At 39.6% G+C, this 18,203-nt stretch overlaps 2 protein-coding genes across 2 annotated transcripts; one reads left to right on the forward strand and one right to left on the reverse strand.

Annotated features, from left to right (window-relative positions):
- The first annotated feature begins 374 nt into the window (after positions 1–374).
- Positions 375–7,792, forward strand: ppp1r7 (protein phosphatase 1, regulatory (inhibitor) subunit 7). Its single transcript, XM_067605849.1, has 10 exons — positions 375–465; positions 1,205–1,300; positions 1,566–1,621; positions 2,450–2,515; positions 2,726–2,856; positions 3,151–3,313; positions 3,489–3,605; positions 3,709–3,813; positions 3,951–4,037; positions 5,344–7,792. Exons 1-10 carry the CDS (start codon positions 426–428, stop codon positions 5,518–5,520), a joined length of 1,038 nt encoding a protein of 345 aa, XP_067461950.1. The 5' UTR covers positions 375–425; the 3' UTR covers positions 5,521–7,792.
- Positions 7,793–13,675: 5,883 nt separating this feature from the next.
- On the reverse strand, positions 13,676–17,461 carry LOC137194201 (NACHT, LRR and PYD domains-containing protein 3). Its single transcript, XM_067605850.1, has 5 exons — positions 17,423–17,461; positions 17,032–17,118; positions 15,840–15,918; positions 15,460–15,688; positions 13,676–15,260 (listed from the first exon to the last, which is right to left on the reverse strand). The coding sequence occupies exons 3-5, from the start codon at positions 15,840–15,842 to the stop codon at positions 14,989–14,991; spliced, it is 504 nt and encodes a 167-aa protein (XP_067461951.1). The 5' UTR covers positions 15,843–15,918; positions 17,032–17,118; positions 17,423–17,461; the 3' UTR covers positions 13,676–14,988.
- Positions 17,462–18,203: the final 742 nt, after the last annotated feature.

Genomic DNA, 18,203 nt, shown 5'->3' on the forward strand with positions numbered 1-18,203 from the left:
TATATAGTCGGTGGTTATGTGTACAGTTTATACAGCCTGCTCAAATATACAGTAATGAATGAAATTTATACATGTTATTGCACATTTTGTATTTTAAACTAAATAAATGTATATAATTTCTAGGTACAGTGAGTATTACAGTAGAGTTACTGCACAGTGACTGAGTTAATGTGTCTGGTTGTTTTGGTATACAGTATTCATAAGTGATACTATTGTATTTGAGTACAGTGCTTGAGTACATGTACGTAGTTATTTTACTTATATATAAAACGTGTTTGTTATTAAATCTATATAACTACACAATATAATGTGTATACAGTTTGTTTGTTTTCACCTCCTGTGACGTCAGCGCCCTCTTGTGTTCGACTGCGGCTAGTGCCTCCTCCTGATTGGCTGAGCGGTTGTCAGGAGTGTTTACAGGAAACATGGCTTCCCAGTCTATTGGAGATCTTCAAGAAATGGAAGGTGAGTACATTTGTAAAGATACAGCCTCGCCGCTGTTATATTAGCTGGGTAAACCGGCATTCACCCAGACAAACGTGTCTATTTTTCCATGAGCATAGCCAGCGACGCGTTCTCCTTGTTAATAAGCGGACATTCATGCTTGGCTTCGTAGCTAACAGGCTAACAACAAGACCCGTTAGCTAACGTTATTCAGCTATCTTAACGTCAACTCACGCTGCCCTGCTAATCGACACCTGGTTTCATTTTGTCCAGCTGCGTTGTGTAGTCTAGCGTGAATTGTCTGAAACTGTATTATTGTATATAACCTGTTTACAATTTTAGCTGGTAAACCTGTCTACTGTGGTCCAGTCAGCTACCGAGGCTAGCGAACATGGTTAGCAGTGTGTTGTTAGCTTGTGTGTGTCAATGTAAGTTAGCTAACCTTAAGCTTGCAAACTGTCTTTAAACTGGCATTCACAGCAATAAAATTAACTGATTTAATTCGGGAGGTAGGTGTAATATCAATTTGGCGCACTGCTGATCTAACTAATAGCCTTGGTTTGTCACAGCCCGCTGACAGCCAAACAGAGGGTAAATGCTCCACATGACTCCTCAGTGTGCGAGGAGGTGGAGCTGGGCCTTGTCTTTGCATCGTATCACATGTGCATCAGCTAAATGTGTCAGTCACTGACACTTAAATCAGATCACAGTTCTGCATCTTTGTGGTGAAATGCAACTCCTCTTTGCCTGCTGACTGTAGTGGACCGAAGGGGTGAGTCTGAGGAGTCTGGTGATGATGAGACCAGGAGGAAGAGTATCAATGGCGACGTGGACACCAATCAGCCTGCTACCACAGGTACATCATCACATCCACATTCATGACACACGTAAGGCGACACATGTTGTCATTGAGGCTACCAACTGTAATGTCACTTAAACATGAGCGATCATAAGTGTGAAACACAGCAATTAGTTTGTCTACATGACAACGTTACATAACTATCAATCTTCTCAACTGCTTTAAAACAAGCCTTTTTGTGTCGGTGTCATGTTTATGAATATCTTGCTTTGGTTGCAATGTTCATATTAGTTTGTATGATTTGTTCTTGTTTTCAATCAAGGTAAAGAAGAGTCTCCTGTTGACATGGACACCATAACCTTGGACCCAGAGGAAGAAGTGAGCTACTGTCATTGAATGTTGTCAAGTTATATTGTTTTTAAGCAGAATTGAAACGATTTAATGATAAGTCAATCAAAAGAAAAATCAATCTGCAGCCATTATTTTTAAATTGACATAATCATTTAAGTCATTTATCATGCAAAAATCCCTAAACATTCTCTAGATCAGCTCACAAATGTGAGGATTTACCGCTTTTCTCTATATAATTTTAAATTGAATATCTTCAAGCTTTGGACTTTTGGTCAGACAAAACAAGCAATTTGAAGACATCTTCTGGGAATTTTTCTCTCTTTTTTTTCTTACAGATTAATCAATTAATCTAAAAAATAATCAACAAATTAAAAGTTAATGAAAATAATTGTTAATTGCAGCCCTACTTGTCAGTAAAATTACCTTCATCTCTAATGATTTGTTTTGGTTGAATGATTATAAAAGATTTGAGTTGTGTTTTAGGAAGGCAGCCTTTTTATTCATGACACATTTTATCTGTAGAGTTTATACACAGAGTCAGTTTTTTGTTAGCAGTGCAGTTTTATATGTAAAAAGTTCCTTTCTTACAAATGATGTTTCACCACTGTAACAGTATTTTGCTGTGTTAACCTATGTGGGCTGCCACTGGTATAACTTTAATATACCAGTGGTGTCCACCTTTGAACAATGGTGTAACTTCATCACTCATTCAACCAATGAAGTTACTCAGTCAGTCAGTCAGGGACAGACTTTACAGGTGTTTATAGAGCTGGACCAGCTGTTGTGATCCAGCCAACACTGATGACCACTACTTATAGACAGTATGTCACCTTACAGTGTCTGTTGTCTTTCTAGGATGTTGATCTTGTTCATTGTCGTATCGGAAAGATTGAAGGACTGGAGGTGCTACAGAAGGCTAAAGTAAGTAACTGGTTAACCTCAGCATTGTGCCAGTCTTTTCTCATCTGACATTTACTGTCCCTGACCTGAGAAGCACCAGATTCAGCTGCATATTGCTGGAAGATGCACAGAAAACCCCTTTCTCTAAGAAGAGTCTTTGATAAAATACAGCTAGTGGTATATCAGTTAATATCAATTAATTGCTTTCTTTTCATCCCTCTCTTTGTACAGACACTCTCCTTACGACAGAATCTCATCAAAAAGATAGAAAACCTTGACAGTTTGATCGCACTGCGGGAACTAGATCTCTATGACAACCAGATTCGCAAAGTGGAGAACCTGCGGCACCTCACAGAGTTGGAGTAAGTCGGAAGAAAACTGTATATGCTCTATTTGAACATGATTATTTTTTATGGCAATGTGCATTAAGTATTTATTAATGAAGGAAATAATTTGTCTTAATGTCTTAAAGACTGTATTGGCTCCACATATCACACAGATTCCATCAAGATCGGGTTCCTTATATCAGTCAAGTTGTTTATGATGACATCAATTTCTAGAGCATCAGTTGTATTTCTCATGAGGCATTATAGAAGAAAAAAACTGCTTTAAATACAATTTACACTAATAAGCACATTTGTTTGACTGAACCACAGGCAGCTCGACGTGTCCTTCAACCTCATAAGGAAGGTGGAGGGTTTAGAGCAGTTGACTCAGCTGAAGAAACTCTTTCTGCTTCACAACAAAATTAGCAGCATTGCCAACCTGGAACACCTCACAGGCTTGGAGATGCTGGAGCTGGGCTCGAACCGCATCCGGGTAGGACACAAAGGGTCTCTTGGGCAGTGGGAAATGTTGTTAAAACTTAGCAAATCTAAACGTGCTTCGGCAAAAATTATGGTGTAAAGTAAGACGTTATAGGGCATTAGTAGAATGTGTTTATGAAATTTTTTTGATGTTTATTTGTGACTCTTTGATTTTGTTGTGCTCACAGGTCATTGAGAACCTGGATACACTCACGTCTTTGCAAAGTTTATTCCTCGGCACCAATAAAATAACTATGCTTCAGAACCTGGAGGGTTTACACAATCTGACTGTTTTAAGCATTCAGGTATTCTCACACGTCGTCTTCAGCACTTGATGGAATGGTAACCAAAAAAAGAGCCCTGTGTATTGAGATATTCCTAAATTATTTTCTGTGCATTTACTTTCAGAGTAACCGGATTACTAAAATTGAGGGTCTACAGAATCTCGTCAACCTGAGAGAGCTCTATCTGAGTCACAATGGCATTGAGGTCATCGAGGGCTTGGAAAACAATGTGAGTTGTAGAAATTCAACAGCTCGTTTCTGAAAGGACTGAACGCCAAACTGTTCATCATGTATTTTGTTAACTGTGAGAACACGTAACAACAAAGTTTGTTCTATACATTCAAACACTGTTGTTTTCCCTCCCAGAAAAAGCTTACAACCCTGGACATTGCAGCCAATCGAGTAAAGAAAATTGAAAACATCAGCCATCTGACAGAGTTGCAGGAGTTCTGGGTATGGTTATCAGTCTAATTTATAAAGTTAAACAAGAATGTTGCTCTGTTTTTATTATGTTTTCAATTATGCAATGTCGTTACAGAGGACGTAGAGCCTTACCAATAGACCTTTTTCACAGCAGACTTTTTGACTTGACGCAGCAGAAAAAGCACAGGTTTAGCATGCACAATACAGAGCCCTGGAACAAATGGAAAGCAGTCATTATTAAATTAATTACACCTATGCTTGCCCTACCATGACATTTACAGTGCAACTAATACTTTAAAATAAATATATATCTAATTTGAGCAATCCAACTAAAACTAAATGACTAGTCTATTTGTCTGTGCAAGTTTTCACAAATAATTTCAGGTGACAGCTATTGAGAGTTCTTACGACAGCCGTTGGTGCTTCAACAAAGTTTGGTACAAAAACCTAGTGGAGCAGATCATTGTTAACACATGGAAAAGAAAATGGGAAACCATAAAAAGATCAAATGTACATTAAAATCAGTTATTGCTGTTTAATTCCTTTGTATTGTTAAGTTGATTTACAAATTCTACCACAACTTATTTAGGGTATGAATTATTACGTTAAAATCTTGTGTCATTTCATCTACTTATTTATTACTTTGAAAGTGCAATATATGACAGTCAGCTCCACTAGATGTTGCAGTAGCACCAGCATCTCAAACCAAAACAAATGTGCACATCATTTTACTCAATAAAGTTGGGGGGGGAAATAACAAAGAACGCGGTCCCTGAACCAACAGTGCATGAAACTCAGATCAAACTGTCAAACTAGGCAGTGCTGATAAGATATGGATCAAGATTCTGTTACTTCCTGAAATGTTTTTAGAAACATATTTTAGTGTACTGTTAAGCTGTAATGTGAGAAGGTTTGTGATGCGGCCACCAACTTGGAAACGGACACAGAAGGACTCACTTGCACTAACATGCACACACAGCCAGACCGGCTATCAAAACAAAGAATAGAGAAGCTCGGCGTACAACACACATAGAGAGAGTGTGACTTCATTCTCTGCTCAGGTCACCATTACTTCACTACATCTTTACATAGCAAATAGTTGTTTGCTGACATCTAGTTGGGGCTGAATGTCGTGTATTGCAACTTTAACTACTCATTTATGACGCCATTTTAGTGTTAAATATTTATTGATTTATTCATTTGCAAAGTAACTTTAATCCTTCTTTTTATTCACTAATGAAACCTCAGTTAAGTTCAATTTAAGTTCCTAAATTTTGTGAACTAAAACCAATTGTGTTGTCTTACGTGATGTGTGATCTCTCACTCTCTCCCCCAGATGAATGACAATCAGATAGATAACTGGTCAGACCTTGATGAGTTGAAGAACGCCAAGTCTCTGGAGACGGTCTACCTGGAAAGAAACCCACTACAGAAGGATCCACAGTACCGGCGAAAGATCATGCTGGCACTGCCCAGCGTACGCCAGATCGATGCCACCTTCATCCGCTTCTAAACTGCAGTATATATATATACAATTCACCTGCCAACTTCACAATGTCCCCCTCTCGCCACCCTGCCTGTCCCACCTACAAATACAGACTTCATTTCAGAACATATTGAACTCACCGAATCACATAGTCACTCCATAAACACAGATATACATTCCAACATTAAACTCACCCACGACTCACTCAACATACATGTATGCATGTATGCACTCACTCACTCACCTTGATCTATGCTATTGTGTGGAAGCTTATTTATTTATTAAGCTGGATATGAACTGTGAAAATGATATCAGAAACTACTCCCATTTCCTAATTTTTCCTCTTTTTTTTCCTTTATTGTTTTGCATGTTGGGTACAGTATGGAGACATCTATCTGTCATGTGCCCATCAGGAAAATAAGAAATAAGTCGTATTTATCACGGTTTTTGAAGATGAAATGCTATCATATGAGAGGAAAGAGTGGTATTCTTACCATTTTAGGTTTGTGAGTTAATTCCTTTGGTTGGATCTCACAAGTTACACAATGGGCAGCATGCATGTGGATAAAATTAAGAACAATTAAAACTCAACATTAAAGGGAAAATACATAATAAAATCTCATTTACATATTCTAATCCTCAGAATACTAATGCTGTAATTTGGTTTAATACGCTTCAAAACTCTCCGGAACCAGGTAACAAACTTTGCAGTCACAGAAACATCCGAAATGAACACGCAACTTTTTGACACCATGCGGGTTTAAATCAGTTCGGTGGCACTTTTTAAGGGAATCAAATCCTTTATAGCACAACCTGATGAATGCTTTTAATAAACTGGTATCATTATTGATGAAAGGCACATTTTGATGTCCAGCAGCCTTGTCTATTCCTCCTCCTCCTTCCAGATATTTTACAGCTCACAGGCCCATTTTCCAGTTAACAAGAGTGACCTCTGCAGTAAAATAAAGCTCATCAGAATGTAAAATCATTTAATGTGTCCATAAAGATGGTTTTGTAATCAGTGGTACATTACCCCCCTTTTTTTTGTTTTCACCCTGAATACATCACAAATCCAGCCTTGGTTCTCTTTTGACTTTAGGAAATGTGTTCACAATTTTATTTAAACAGATAACAGTAAATTGTAGGTTCTAAGTTTTTTTTTTTTTTTTAAGTGAATTTCCTTCATGATGGCAGGACTGGTCTTATGTAGGTGTTGTTAATTAATGTAAGATAGATAGTTTATGCTTGTGCTGTTAGCACAGACAATTTTTAAACGCATTTTGAGATTTAAAAACGTCATGTGTATAGACTCAGCAGTGACAAATTCATTATTTGGCCAAAAAAAATAAGTATTGATGTATATTTATAGGCTGCGTTCGCCATACAATTTCTTATGTCAACCACTCAGATGACCACCTTGATCAAAAACTGAGTGACCTATTCTTGTGGTCTCCTGTATATAATGCTCGAGTGCACTCGATTTACTCCCTGTTACAATCATTTATGTGAAACTAATCTCCCACCTCAGGGTTCAAAGGTCACTTGTGGATAAACTACAGAAGCATCTGATTTCAGTGCATTGCTGGTTGTAAAAAGTGCTAAACTAAATGCTTTCTGTGCAATATAAGAGACTGACCATTATCATCTAATCTAATTCCTGTCATCTGGATTTATATTGGAGCTTCAAATTTGTTAAATTGGCCCGTTAATAATATTGAATCTACGTTTGTAGACAAGAAAAAAACAGCATAACAGGTTTTGTATTTTAGAATAGGTTTCTTTAGCTGACAATTTGCTTTATTTCACAGGAATATAAAGCTGGTTTTAAATCAAATTGTTGATATTACTGGTCTTGACAATAACTCAAATGCAGGATGTTTATGAGCCCACATTAGAATATTTGCAAAACTGAAGGACTTTCTGCATTATTGATATGATTGTGATGTTATTTTATACTCCGCTGTAACTTAAGTCACCTTTTAAATTGGCCAGTTGGATCAGAAGTGTCACTTTGTGTATTTTTAAATATAGTTTGGTGATGTAGAAAGTCAGTACCATCATCACCATCCCTATGTAAAGTGAAATCTTTTTTTTCTTGTTTTGTTTATGCCAGGCAGCACTACAGATTTGTGTGAGATACAGTAATTAAGATAAATTGACCTTGAACAGTCGCAGAATGAGCAATTATTCTGATTGTTGGCTAATTGTTGTTAGAACTGAGTCTTCAGGTTTTGGACTTGGTTGACGCTGTTTTGAAACTGAATGTATTATGCAAATAATAAAATTACACTACTGCTAAGTTCATGTGTATAATTTATAAGATACCTTATTTTGAAAGGCTGATACACATTACAGTTTTAAAACCAAATAGTCACATTGTCTTGATGTTAATGTTTTGTAAGAATGAATTCCTTTATTTGGTTCTTACAAAGTTGCACGAAACCGTAAAGGATTAACAAGAAAAGCAGAGAACAGGGGTACATAAATATACAAACTGAAGACAGGTTTTCAAGGTTATGTAGCTGTCTCAGTGGCTTTCTTTTTGTTAATGTCTCATCTCAGTCTTTAAGTGGTGTATGCTTGGTTTTCTTTGAGACTAGAGTTATGGATATAGTCCATAGTCCTCATAGACATATCTATAGGTCGTAAAGGAGAGGAGGAGGTAAAAAAAAAGAAAGAGTGTAAAAAGAAGGAGAGTATAAGGGGGTACAAAAGAAAGTATAAGAGTAGGAGGTAAAAAGTAGAGTATAAGAGGAAGAGAGGAGGCGGTAAAAGTAGAGATGAGGAGAGTATAAGTGTCATTTAGGAGCCTCAACACATCTTTAGCTTCAATATTATCATTTGACTCACTTACAGGTCATTTGTCCTTGATATCATAACTGGACAAACACTTTAATGTGGTGATGATCATATTTAAGAGTGATTATTGATTAATGATCAGTACACTTATAATATATCTAATTTATGCATTAAATGTGGCGTATTACTCTTCATTAATGAAGCTTTGGCGCCCTCTGATGGTGAAAAGATAAACTGCATGCTATCAGTTTAATGAACACAGATGAGTGTTTTTAAATGATAAAAAATATTTAAGTATTGTTATTAGAATTGTACTAATGACTGCTGTTAACCACACTGACACCAACAGTGATGTCTTCAATACAAACTTTGATGCTTAATATTGATCTGGATGTAATTTGACTGTTAAAGTGACTCATAGAGAAACTCTCATGATCACTGCCCTCCAGTGGTAACAGTCAGTAACTACAACTCTCCACATAGAGCACTGTCAGTAATATTGATATTCAGACAGACATTATAACTCATTTACTGCATTATTTTGGCACTAATGTTCATCAGTCTGATTACGACACTATATATGTGAACATACATATTAAATTGCTACTAATACTGATATCAACAGAGGAGTATGACATGCAGCAAAGTTCTGGACAAATCTAACCAGGGACATTTTGGTTACATGTTCTGCATCTGATGAGTCTGATGAGTTTCATTTGTTTATTCTGCTGTTACAAACTGTTGATATTACATACCGGTATGTACAGTATATATGTATATATATATATATATATATAGAGAGAGAGAGAGAGAGAGAGAGATCATATAACAACATGTACTGTATATGTACAGTATATGTGACTGAAAAACAAACTGCCACTCAGTCATGTGGAAACTATGTTGGGTTTAGATGTAACCTTTACACCCTGTGAAAGATCAGGTTTGTACTAATAACATGAGGAAGTTTCTCTAACAGGAGGAGACTCTAACCCTCCTACAGAGGACACAGAGACAGTGAACGAGACCAACCTGACCCAAACCCAAACCCAAGATACAGAGGCTGAGTGAATGTTGTGTTGAAGGTTTGGAGGTGGATCACTGTGTCAGAGGAGAGTCTGTAGAAGGACAGAATGCCAGCAGGACAGTCCACATACACTGCTACTCTGTTAGAGACCGAGGAAGAGGAGGGGATGGATGTTCCTCTCTTATTGTGTCAGACAGTAACCACGATCAGAGCAGTACAGACTCCAGGACTGATCATTCATTCAAAACTTGCAGTCATCACTGTCTCCTTTCCTACTGATTCCTCTGTAATTCACTGATATGTAAACCCCTCCTTTCCACTCAACTTCCCAGTAACAGCGACCAGTCAGAACATTTGTACACAGCAGCTGAGACCAGAAGTCAAATCTGTCTGGGTGATCAGGATATGACCGATCCTCCTTCACACATGTCATCTTCCTGTTGTTGTCAGACAGTTTGAGATTTCTGTTTACTGTGTTTGGATCCAGTGTGAGTTCATAGAAATCTGATGGAGAGAAGGAGACACAATACAGCTGCATTTATTGATCTACCATCTGCTTGATGATGAAATCATCTTCATCCTCAGTAGGATGTGAATGAGTGATGTCAGTTTGAAGTTTGCTTTGTTTTCATGAATCAGATGAAAAACACACTTACACTTCCTCAGACCTGGTGTCAACCATTGGACTCCAGCAGACTGCACCCTGAAAGGAGGAAGGGCTTCAGAGCAGTATGTTCGCTTTCAGCATGCAAACATGGACGTTACATCACTCTAGTCTACTGTTTTATTATTCTGTTCAAATGTGGGGTTGGGCTTTGATAGACTTTTATCCAATCTGAATCCAGTAATCCCAATCCTTCTGAGACCTTGATTGAATCTAATCAGGTTTAACTTTCAACATTTACAGGAAACTTCAGTTAGAAATAACAAAAACTCAAAGATTCAGTTGAGATCTGCAATCAGCGCTGACAGAGAAAATGTTTCCAGCTCTTCCTCCTCTATCAGATATTATCTCTCCATACTTGAGAGTGTCCAGTCTCCATTGTGGATCCTCCAGTTGAGCAGACAACAGCTTCTCTCCTGAGTGTCCTGGATGATTGTAGCTCAGCTCCAGCTCTCTCAGATGGGAGGGGTTGGAGCTCAGAGCTGAGGCCAGAGAAGCACAGCCATCCTCTGTGATCAGACATCCTGACAGCCTGCAAAAACACAAAATACACATGTCAGACAGTCTGAGAGTACTGCTGTGAGCAGTCAGATACAACAACAAACTGTCTCCAAACCAACTAACTAACAAACTAAAAGATGAATTGAATCAGGGAGTTCCAGAAAGTTGAGCATCCAGCCAGACGGGAAAAGTCATCAGTTGAGGGATGATTCAGCAGCATGTTTTTACCTCGTCATTGTGATCTAAATGTTAAAAAACACTAAAATGTGCTTGTGAAGATTGAAGCTTTTGCCAAAGAGAAAAATAAAGATGTACTTTTAGCAGAATGCTGTGTGCACTTTTCAGGTTTGGTATGCTGGTATGTTTTTAACCACACAAAATCAAGAAGCCTCCTGCCATAAAATGTGACTTCACAGTGGTTCATTAAAGTATCCACCAGACAAACTAGTCTGCTCTTTAGCCTGCAACTGGTGCTTGAAGAACCCCCTGTGAATACTTGTTGAATACTTAGCTGTTCAGGTACAACAGTATTTAGACACATTTAGTAGAAATGTGTAAAATCATCTGTGGTATTAAATAATTCAACAACAAAAGGAAAACAAAAGAAAACAATAAAAATCTGCATGGAAATGTTGGGCCTCAAACCATGAGGTCACACAGAGAAGGCCTATATGTAACCTGTGAGGCCTGACTACGAGGTGCTTTTTCCTTTGTTTCCCCCGAGACAAAGGAATAGCGCCAAAATGCTGCTACAGACAATGGGAGTCCATTGCAAACTCCATTTCCAAGGATACTTTGCGATTTTCACACTTTACCAGGGAACAGTCAACATACAGTCCCTCATTGGTGGAGACACTCCTGCACAGCGGAGCGTCCTGATGACGCAGCCATGACATCACTGCCCTTTTAAAAACTGAACATGCCCTGAAGCACACGCCTTTCCCATGTCACTGAGCTAGGGGTAACCTCTGTTCCTCTGCGAGTCAGCTTGACTAAAGGGGGTACCCCACGCATGTGTTTTCCCCTCATCGAAGACTCCCCTCGCCGGATGAGACGAGACTTCGCCCCATGATCACCCGAACACATTCCTGGATCCGAGAGAGACCGCTGCTGCAACCAGCGTCCTCAAATTCCCTCGAGAAGGAAGAAACGCTCCACTCTTCTTCACCAAGTCGACTCTGCTGTTCTCTCCGCCACACCGCTGAGAGCCAGCTGCCATGATTTTTGCCGACCGTGCGAGAACGGCCACCATCTGCCTCTGAGCCAAGGACAAAGCCGGACAGAAAGACGGACTACACACACACCCTGCTCGCTTTCTGAAGCAACCAAGTAAGAGGCATAAGTCTGGGTAGAGGCAGTGTTAGTTGTGTGTTCTTTTCAGCATCAGTTGCTGTTGTTTAGCATTTAGTTTTTTAGCTTTATTGCTATTGTTTCGTTGTGAGTTGACAGACCGCCAAGTCCATTTTTCTCTGCTTTACTCTGAGTATTTTAAGTTTGCTGCCTGTTTAGTTGTGTTCACCACGCTAGACTGTTTTGTGTTTGTCCCGCTCGGGACTACTGCTGTGTTTGTGCCATCATGAGTGAGAAAGTAAGTTGCTTTGTCGATCAGAAACCAGACAACGTGCATCACAGACTGCCTTCCGTACGTGCACTCTCTGTGGACAAAGGAACCGCTTCTCTCCCTCTCACGATCGCCTTCTCTCCTTCTTCCCTCTCTTTTGACTAATACATACACGCGCACACACACATACACGCGCCGACATATTTTTGCACATCTGATGGTCAGATAACGTCGGACAAAACTTTGCTTTGTCTTTCCTTATCCACCATCAGACACATGTGTTTTCCACAGAATTGGGTGAGTGCAAGACACCGACCACCAGGCAGCACCATCTTGCTTCTGTCTAACCAAGACACCGCCATACTTCTGCCATCCGGTTCTCGCGCTACGTGACTTCCTCCCATAGTCACGTCCGTGTCACAGCCCGACGACGTCATCACGTCAGGCCCCTTCACCATCTTGCCACACACACACACACACACACACACACACACACGCATTCCCCTGCATGTGCTCAACCCTGTACATAGCTGTTGTGTTTTGTTTGGTAGAATTAGATTTTAGAATAGTTGTTTATTGAATGAAGTATTTGTTAACTTTGTTAATTTTCCTAAGTTTAATAAACACTGTTATATCTTTAAAGAGAAGTTCTTTTGTCATTATTGTGTGTAACATATTGTAAAAGTGGCTGATTGAAGGAGTCAGAGCTCGAATTCAACCCTTCCTTGTTCACCCTCAAATGCTGATATCTCTCGGATATTAACATTCTGGGTGAACTCCCATTTATGAGACTACCTTGTTTGGTTATTGGTCCCAGTTTCCGCGTGGTGCCCCGTATTTGTTAATTCATATTAATAATTCTATTAATTGTTATAATTAGTTAATTATCTTTGATAATTGATAATTATTGCAAATAATCAACTGTGTTCCTCACAGATCCAACAGTTGGTGCCAGAATTATTGAGTAAGATTAACAATATCTTGATTTCATAATTCATAATTATCTATGATAATTATGAATTATTGCTAATAACCAAACTCACTACTGCCCGTCCCAACAGAAAGTAATTCTCTACTGCTTAAGTTTAGTAAAAAATGGTTTGACAATTCATAGTAGCAGAGACAATCCTACTCAAGTTTAATGTTTATCCTGTAATATCATTCAGATTTTAAATGTTTATCTGTTGAGCAGGTTGCTGAATCCTGACCTGAGAGGTTCCAATGTACAGTGTGGACTCTCCAGTCCAACAGACAGCAGCTTCACGCCTGAATTCTGCAGATTGTTGTTACTCAAATCCAGCTCTCTCAGACTAGAGGACTGGGAGCTGAGAACTGAGGACAGAGCTGCACAGCTTCTCTCTGAGAGGTTACAGTCAGTCAGCCTGGAAAGATAATGACAACAATGAGAAAAATAATGGGTTAGTTATATTTTCCTCCTGTGGAAAGGACAGCAGAGTATTTATATAATGATGAATAAATCTAAGCATCTGTGTACTTACAGAGCTTTGTTTGAGGTTTTGACCACTGGCAGAAGCCTCAGAAGAGCCTCCTCTGAAGCAGAGTATTTCTTCAAGTCAAACACATCCAGATCTTTTTCTGACGACAGTAAGATGAAGACCAGGGCTGACCACTGAGCAGGAGTTTATTTGTGGAGAGACTTCCTGATCTCAGGTACTGTTGTATCTGCTCCACTAGAGAACTATCATTCAGTTCATTTAGACAGTGGAACAGATTGATGCTTCTTTCTGCAGACAGATTCTCACTGATCTTCTTCTTGATGTACTTGACTGTTTTCTGATTGGTCTGTGAGCTACTTCCTGTCTGTTTCATCAGACCTCATAGGAGAGTCTGATTGGTCTGCAGTGAAACACCAAGGAGGAAGCGGAGGAACAAGTTCAAGTGTCCATTTGGACTCTTTAAGGCCTCGTCCGCAGCACTTTGGTAGAAACGTGTCTTTGCAGATTCTTCTATAGTCTCAGACTTCTGGGATGTTGTTTGTTCTTCTGATAGCAGCTTGACTCCAGAGTTGATGATTGTCAGATGGACATGAAGAGCAGCCAGAAACTCTTGAACGCTCAGATGGACGAAGCAGAACATCTTGCTTTGGTACAGCCCTCTCTCCTCTTTAAAGATCTGTGTGAACACTCCTGAGTATACTGAGGCTGCTTTGATATCGATGCCACACTCTGTCAGGTCTGATTCATAGAAGATCAGGTTGCCTTTCTGCAACTGCTCAAAAGCCAGTTTTCCCAGAGACTCAATCGTCTTCCTGCTCTCTGGATTTCAGTGTGGATCTGTCGCAGCTCCTCCATCATACTTGACATTCTTCAGTTTTGTCTGAACCACTAGGAAGTGGATGCACAACTCAGTCAGGGTCTTGGGGAGCTCTCCTCCCTCTCTGCTTTTCAACACATCCTCCAGAACTATAGCAGTGATCCAACAGAAGACTGGGATGTGGCACATGATTTGGAGGCTTCGTGATGTCTTGATGTGGGAGATGATTGTGCTAGCTAGCTTCTCATCTCTGAATCTCTTCCTGAAGTACTCCTCCTTCTGTGGGTCAGTGAACCCTCTGACCTCTGTCACCATGTTGACACACTCAGGAGGGATCTGATTGGCTGCTGCAGGTCGTGTGGTTATCCAGAGGTGAGCAGAGGGAAGCAGTTCCCCCCGATGAGGTTTGTCAGCAGCTCATCCACTGAGGTGGACTTAGTAACATCAGTCAGGATCTCATTGTTGTGGAAGTCCAGAAGAAGTCGACACTCATCCAGACTGTCAAAGATGAACACAACCTGGAACTCTTCAAACCTGCAGATTCCTGCTTCTTTGGTTTCAGTAAAGAAGTGATGAACAAGTTCCACGAAGCTGTACTTTTTCTCTTTCAGCACATTCAGCTCTCTGAAAGTGAATGGAAATGTGAACTGTATGTACTGGTTGGCTTTGTCTTCAGCCCAGTCCAGAGTGAACTTCTAAGGTTAAGACTGTTTTCCCAATGCCAGCCACTCCCTTTGCCATCACTGTTCTGATTGGTTCATCTCTTCCAGGTGAGGCTTTAAAGATGTCTTCTTGTCTGATTATTGTTTCTGGTCTGATTGGTTTCCTGGATGCTGTTTCGATCTGTCTGACCTCATGTTCATCATTGACCTCTGCAGTCCCTCCCTCTGTGATGTAGAGCTCTGTGTAGATCTGATTCAGAAGGGTTGGGTTTCCTGCTTTAGCTATCCCCTCAAACACGCACTGGAACTTATTCTTTAGGTTAGACTTAAGAAAGACAAGAAATAGGATCAATAGTTATTGATAATTAATAAAGAAAATATGACAATTTAAAGAATGCATATATAAACATATTTTCCTCCATCTCTTGAGACATCAGTAAATGTTATCCAGCATATTAAATATTTATAGAATTTCTCTTACTGTTCTGCAGACGGTCAGCCAGCTCCTCCTGCTTCATTCTCCTCAGGAAGTGCAGAGTAATCTTCAGAAATGCCTCTCTGCTGCTCCTCCTCTGTTCTTCCTCCTCACCATCCAACATTTCCTCATCCTCCCTCTGACTCTCTAAGGTTTCTGGGTAATCTGGACTCGGAATCTTCTGCATCTTCTTCAGCTCATTCTTCACAAAAGTGACAATGTTCTCTTCCAGCAGCTGGAACAGAATACTATATGAATGACACATTCAACTAAAATCATGAAGCAAACATGAGATCCATGTTGGACAGACTGACAATCCACTGGTCTACAAAGTGCAGCATGGAGATGATTGTGAACAGAATAGATGTAAAACTAGTTGTACAGACCATAAATATGGAGTCCACGTATGTTTGATGCTGCTGGGCAGACTGACCACTGGGAACCTTTGAGCTCTCCTTGTCCACTCTGTGGAGGAATCATGAAGAATGAGCTCACATTATGTCTGTCCACACAGAGAAAAACACAAGCTAAAGGTCCATCAAGTGATATTTGGATGTGAACAGTAGGGTCGGGTTCTGTTCACATTTGAACCAATACCAGTACCTGGAATTTGGTAATGGTAACCAATGGTAACTTTTTTCGATACTTTACTCTCTCTGTCATCTCTATATAAAACAAGGAATCTCTCTGTCAGTTTGTCTGTCTGTCTGTCTTTATGTATGTGTGTGTCCTTCGCATACCCCAAGAACCATTTATCCGATCTACTTCACACTTGGCAGGTGTATTGCTGAAGACTCAAGGAAGTGCGAGTGTGAAGTTGTTTGGATGAGTGGTTCTCAAGAAATATATAAAAATACCTTATAAACAACATTGTTACTGCTTCTTCTTCTGCCCGTGGAGTCAACGAATGCAAATATGAACACAGTTCGTGCAATGCTGATTAAGCCTATCACCGCCAGATAAATTGCTCTGTAATTTACAGTATACAGAGTTTTTAAATCTAATGTCGGGTGCAACATTCCCACTCTGGCTGTTTGGCCGTTAATCATGCAGCTCTTCTAGACTTTCCAAATGTTATAGGACAAAATGGATCAAATTCTGATAGTGAAACGAGTCATTTTGTGGGGGTCATGTGAGGCTCAAAACAATTTATCCATCGTTTTACAGCCGCAACATTAGGTTACAGCCACTGGTGTACAGGCATACTGGGACAAATCCCGGTGAGCCGGTGAACTGTGAAAAAATACGTTTTTGGGCTGGTGGACCATCAAAACATATCCCTTTTTACCAGTCCTTTCTGTGTGCCTGTCATTCGGGGTGTGCATGAAAGTGTGCTGCAATCACAAAGTAATGCTACTTTGTTATTACAGAGAGACCATGCGTAAAATATGGTCTCATCTATATGTTTACTTGGTGCTTCTGTCAGTATTGGAGCCTCCATGTGAGACGTTCAGCCAGTAAATGTGTGTTTTTAAAACTTATTTCAGAGCTGCATTCACTCATACTCATATAAGAAATATCAATAAATGATCCAAGATTTTAGCTCATATCGTCCCATTTTAAATACTAAGAACTCACATTTTATCAGATGATTGTACAGATTCATGTTCAGGTCCAGGTTCAGGTTCAGGTCCAGGTCCAGCAGAGTCTGGTCTCTGATGGATTCTGGTAGGAAAACATCACTTATCATTTCATTAAAGCTCACATATTCAGCAGAATTCTTCTATAAAACGTGTCGAATTCAATAGAAACAACACATGCACACAGCACTTTACATAGCCCACATACATTCATATGTTTTATACTCTTGTTGTTTATATTATTTTATATACAGTATTACTATTGCTTTTACTATTTTAAATATTTTTTCCTTACTGCCGTCATTTTCAAATAATTCAACTGACAACTGTTTATCCTGATTGAGATTTTAGTTAATATTGTCCCAATTTTAATACTGAGAACAACTCACATTTTATCAGATGACTGTCTTTGTTTAAAATTAATAACATTGTCCTTTGACTAGTCACTCTTTAAGGACACACAGCTGGGTTCAGGTTCATGTTCAGGTCCAGATCCAGGTTCACAGTCAGGTTCAGGTCTAGGTCCAACAGAGTGTGGTCTGTGCTGCCTCCTTGTTCTTCAACAAAACACACACAGAGCTTTGAGTGTGAATAATGATGGTGGAGAACAGTCAGAGATTCTCATCTCACCTCTGAGCTTTTGTCTGGCAGTCATATTCCCCACACAGAGAGCTTATACAGGGAGGGACTCCCTTATCTCTGTCCTCACACTGATTCATGCTGCTGAAGTAACATCCACATCAGCCACACACACACTCTACCTTCATCTGGAGAGGAAACACAAATCATCCTTTACGTCATTTCTCCTGTGAAATCGTAAATAGCAGCTGCTCCTCCTGTGTTTGACTGTTATTTTCTGTTAAATATATCAGTGTGAATGCAACCAGACAGAGCGTCAGGCAGAGAAAGCTGCCATCAGCTGCTGTACTTCTACTATCAGTCTACTATATGGCTTCACAAAGCTGCCGTGAAGTGAAGAGCAGCACACATGATGCATGGAGGACGATTTACTTTCACTGACTCACACTGACTGAACCTGAGAGGAAGCTTCATTAATTAATTTATGGCAGAGCTGTTGTATTGGATTGCATTAAATTGCACAGGCGTTCCTAATAAAGTGCTCAGTGAGTGTACTTTTGGGTAGTTTAATCTATACCTGAGTGTTACTCT

This window comes from Thunnus thynnus, chromosome 12 (genome assembly GCF_963924715.1).
Source record: "Thunnus thynnus chromosome 12, fThuThy2.1, whole genome shotgun sequence".
NCBI classification, from domain to species: domain Eukaryota; kingdom Metazoa; phylum Chordata; class Actinopteri; order Scombriformes; family Scombridae; genus Thunnus; species Thunnus thynnus.

What these genes read in the sequence shown, in the direction of transcription:
- ppp1r7 (XM_067605849.1), top strand. Translation starts at nt 426, where the DNA reads ATGGCTTCCCAGTCTATTGGAGATCTTCAAGAAATGGAAG. An exon ending in AGGTGCTACAGAAGGCTAAA is followed by an intron (nt 2,516 to 2,725) that starts GTAAGTAACTGG and finishes CTCTTTGTACAG; the next exon opens with ACACTCTCCTTACGACAGAA. An exon ending in TGACTGTTTTAAGCATTCAG is followed by an intron (nt 3,606 to 3,708) that starts GTATTCTCACAC and finishes ATTTACTTTCAG; the next exon opens with AGTAACCGGATTACTAAAAT.
- LOC137194201 (XM_067605850.1), bottom strand. An exon ending in GGCTGACCGTCTGCAGAACA is followed by an intron (nt 15,261 to 15,459) that starts GTAAGAGAAATT and finishes TTGAGGGGATAG; the next exon opens with CTAAAGCAGGAAACCCAACC.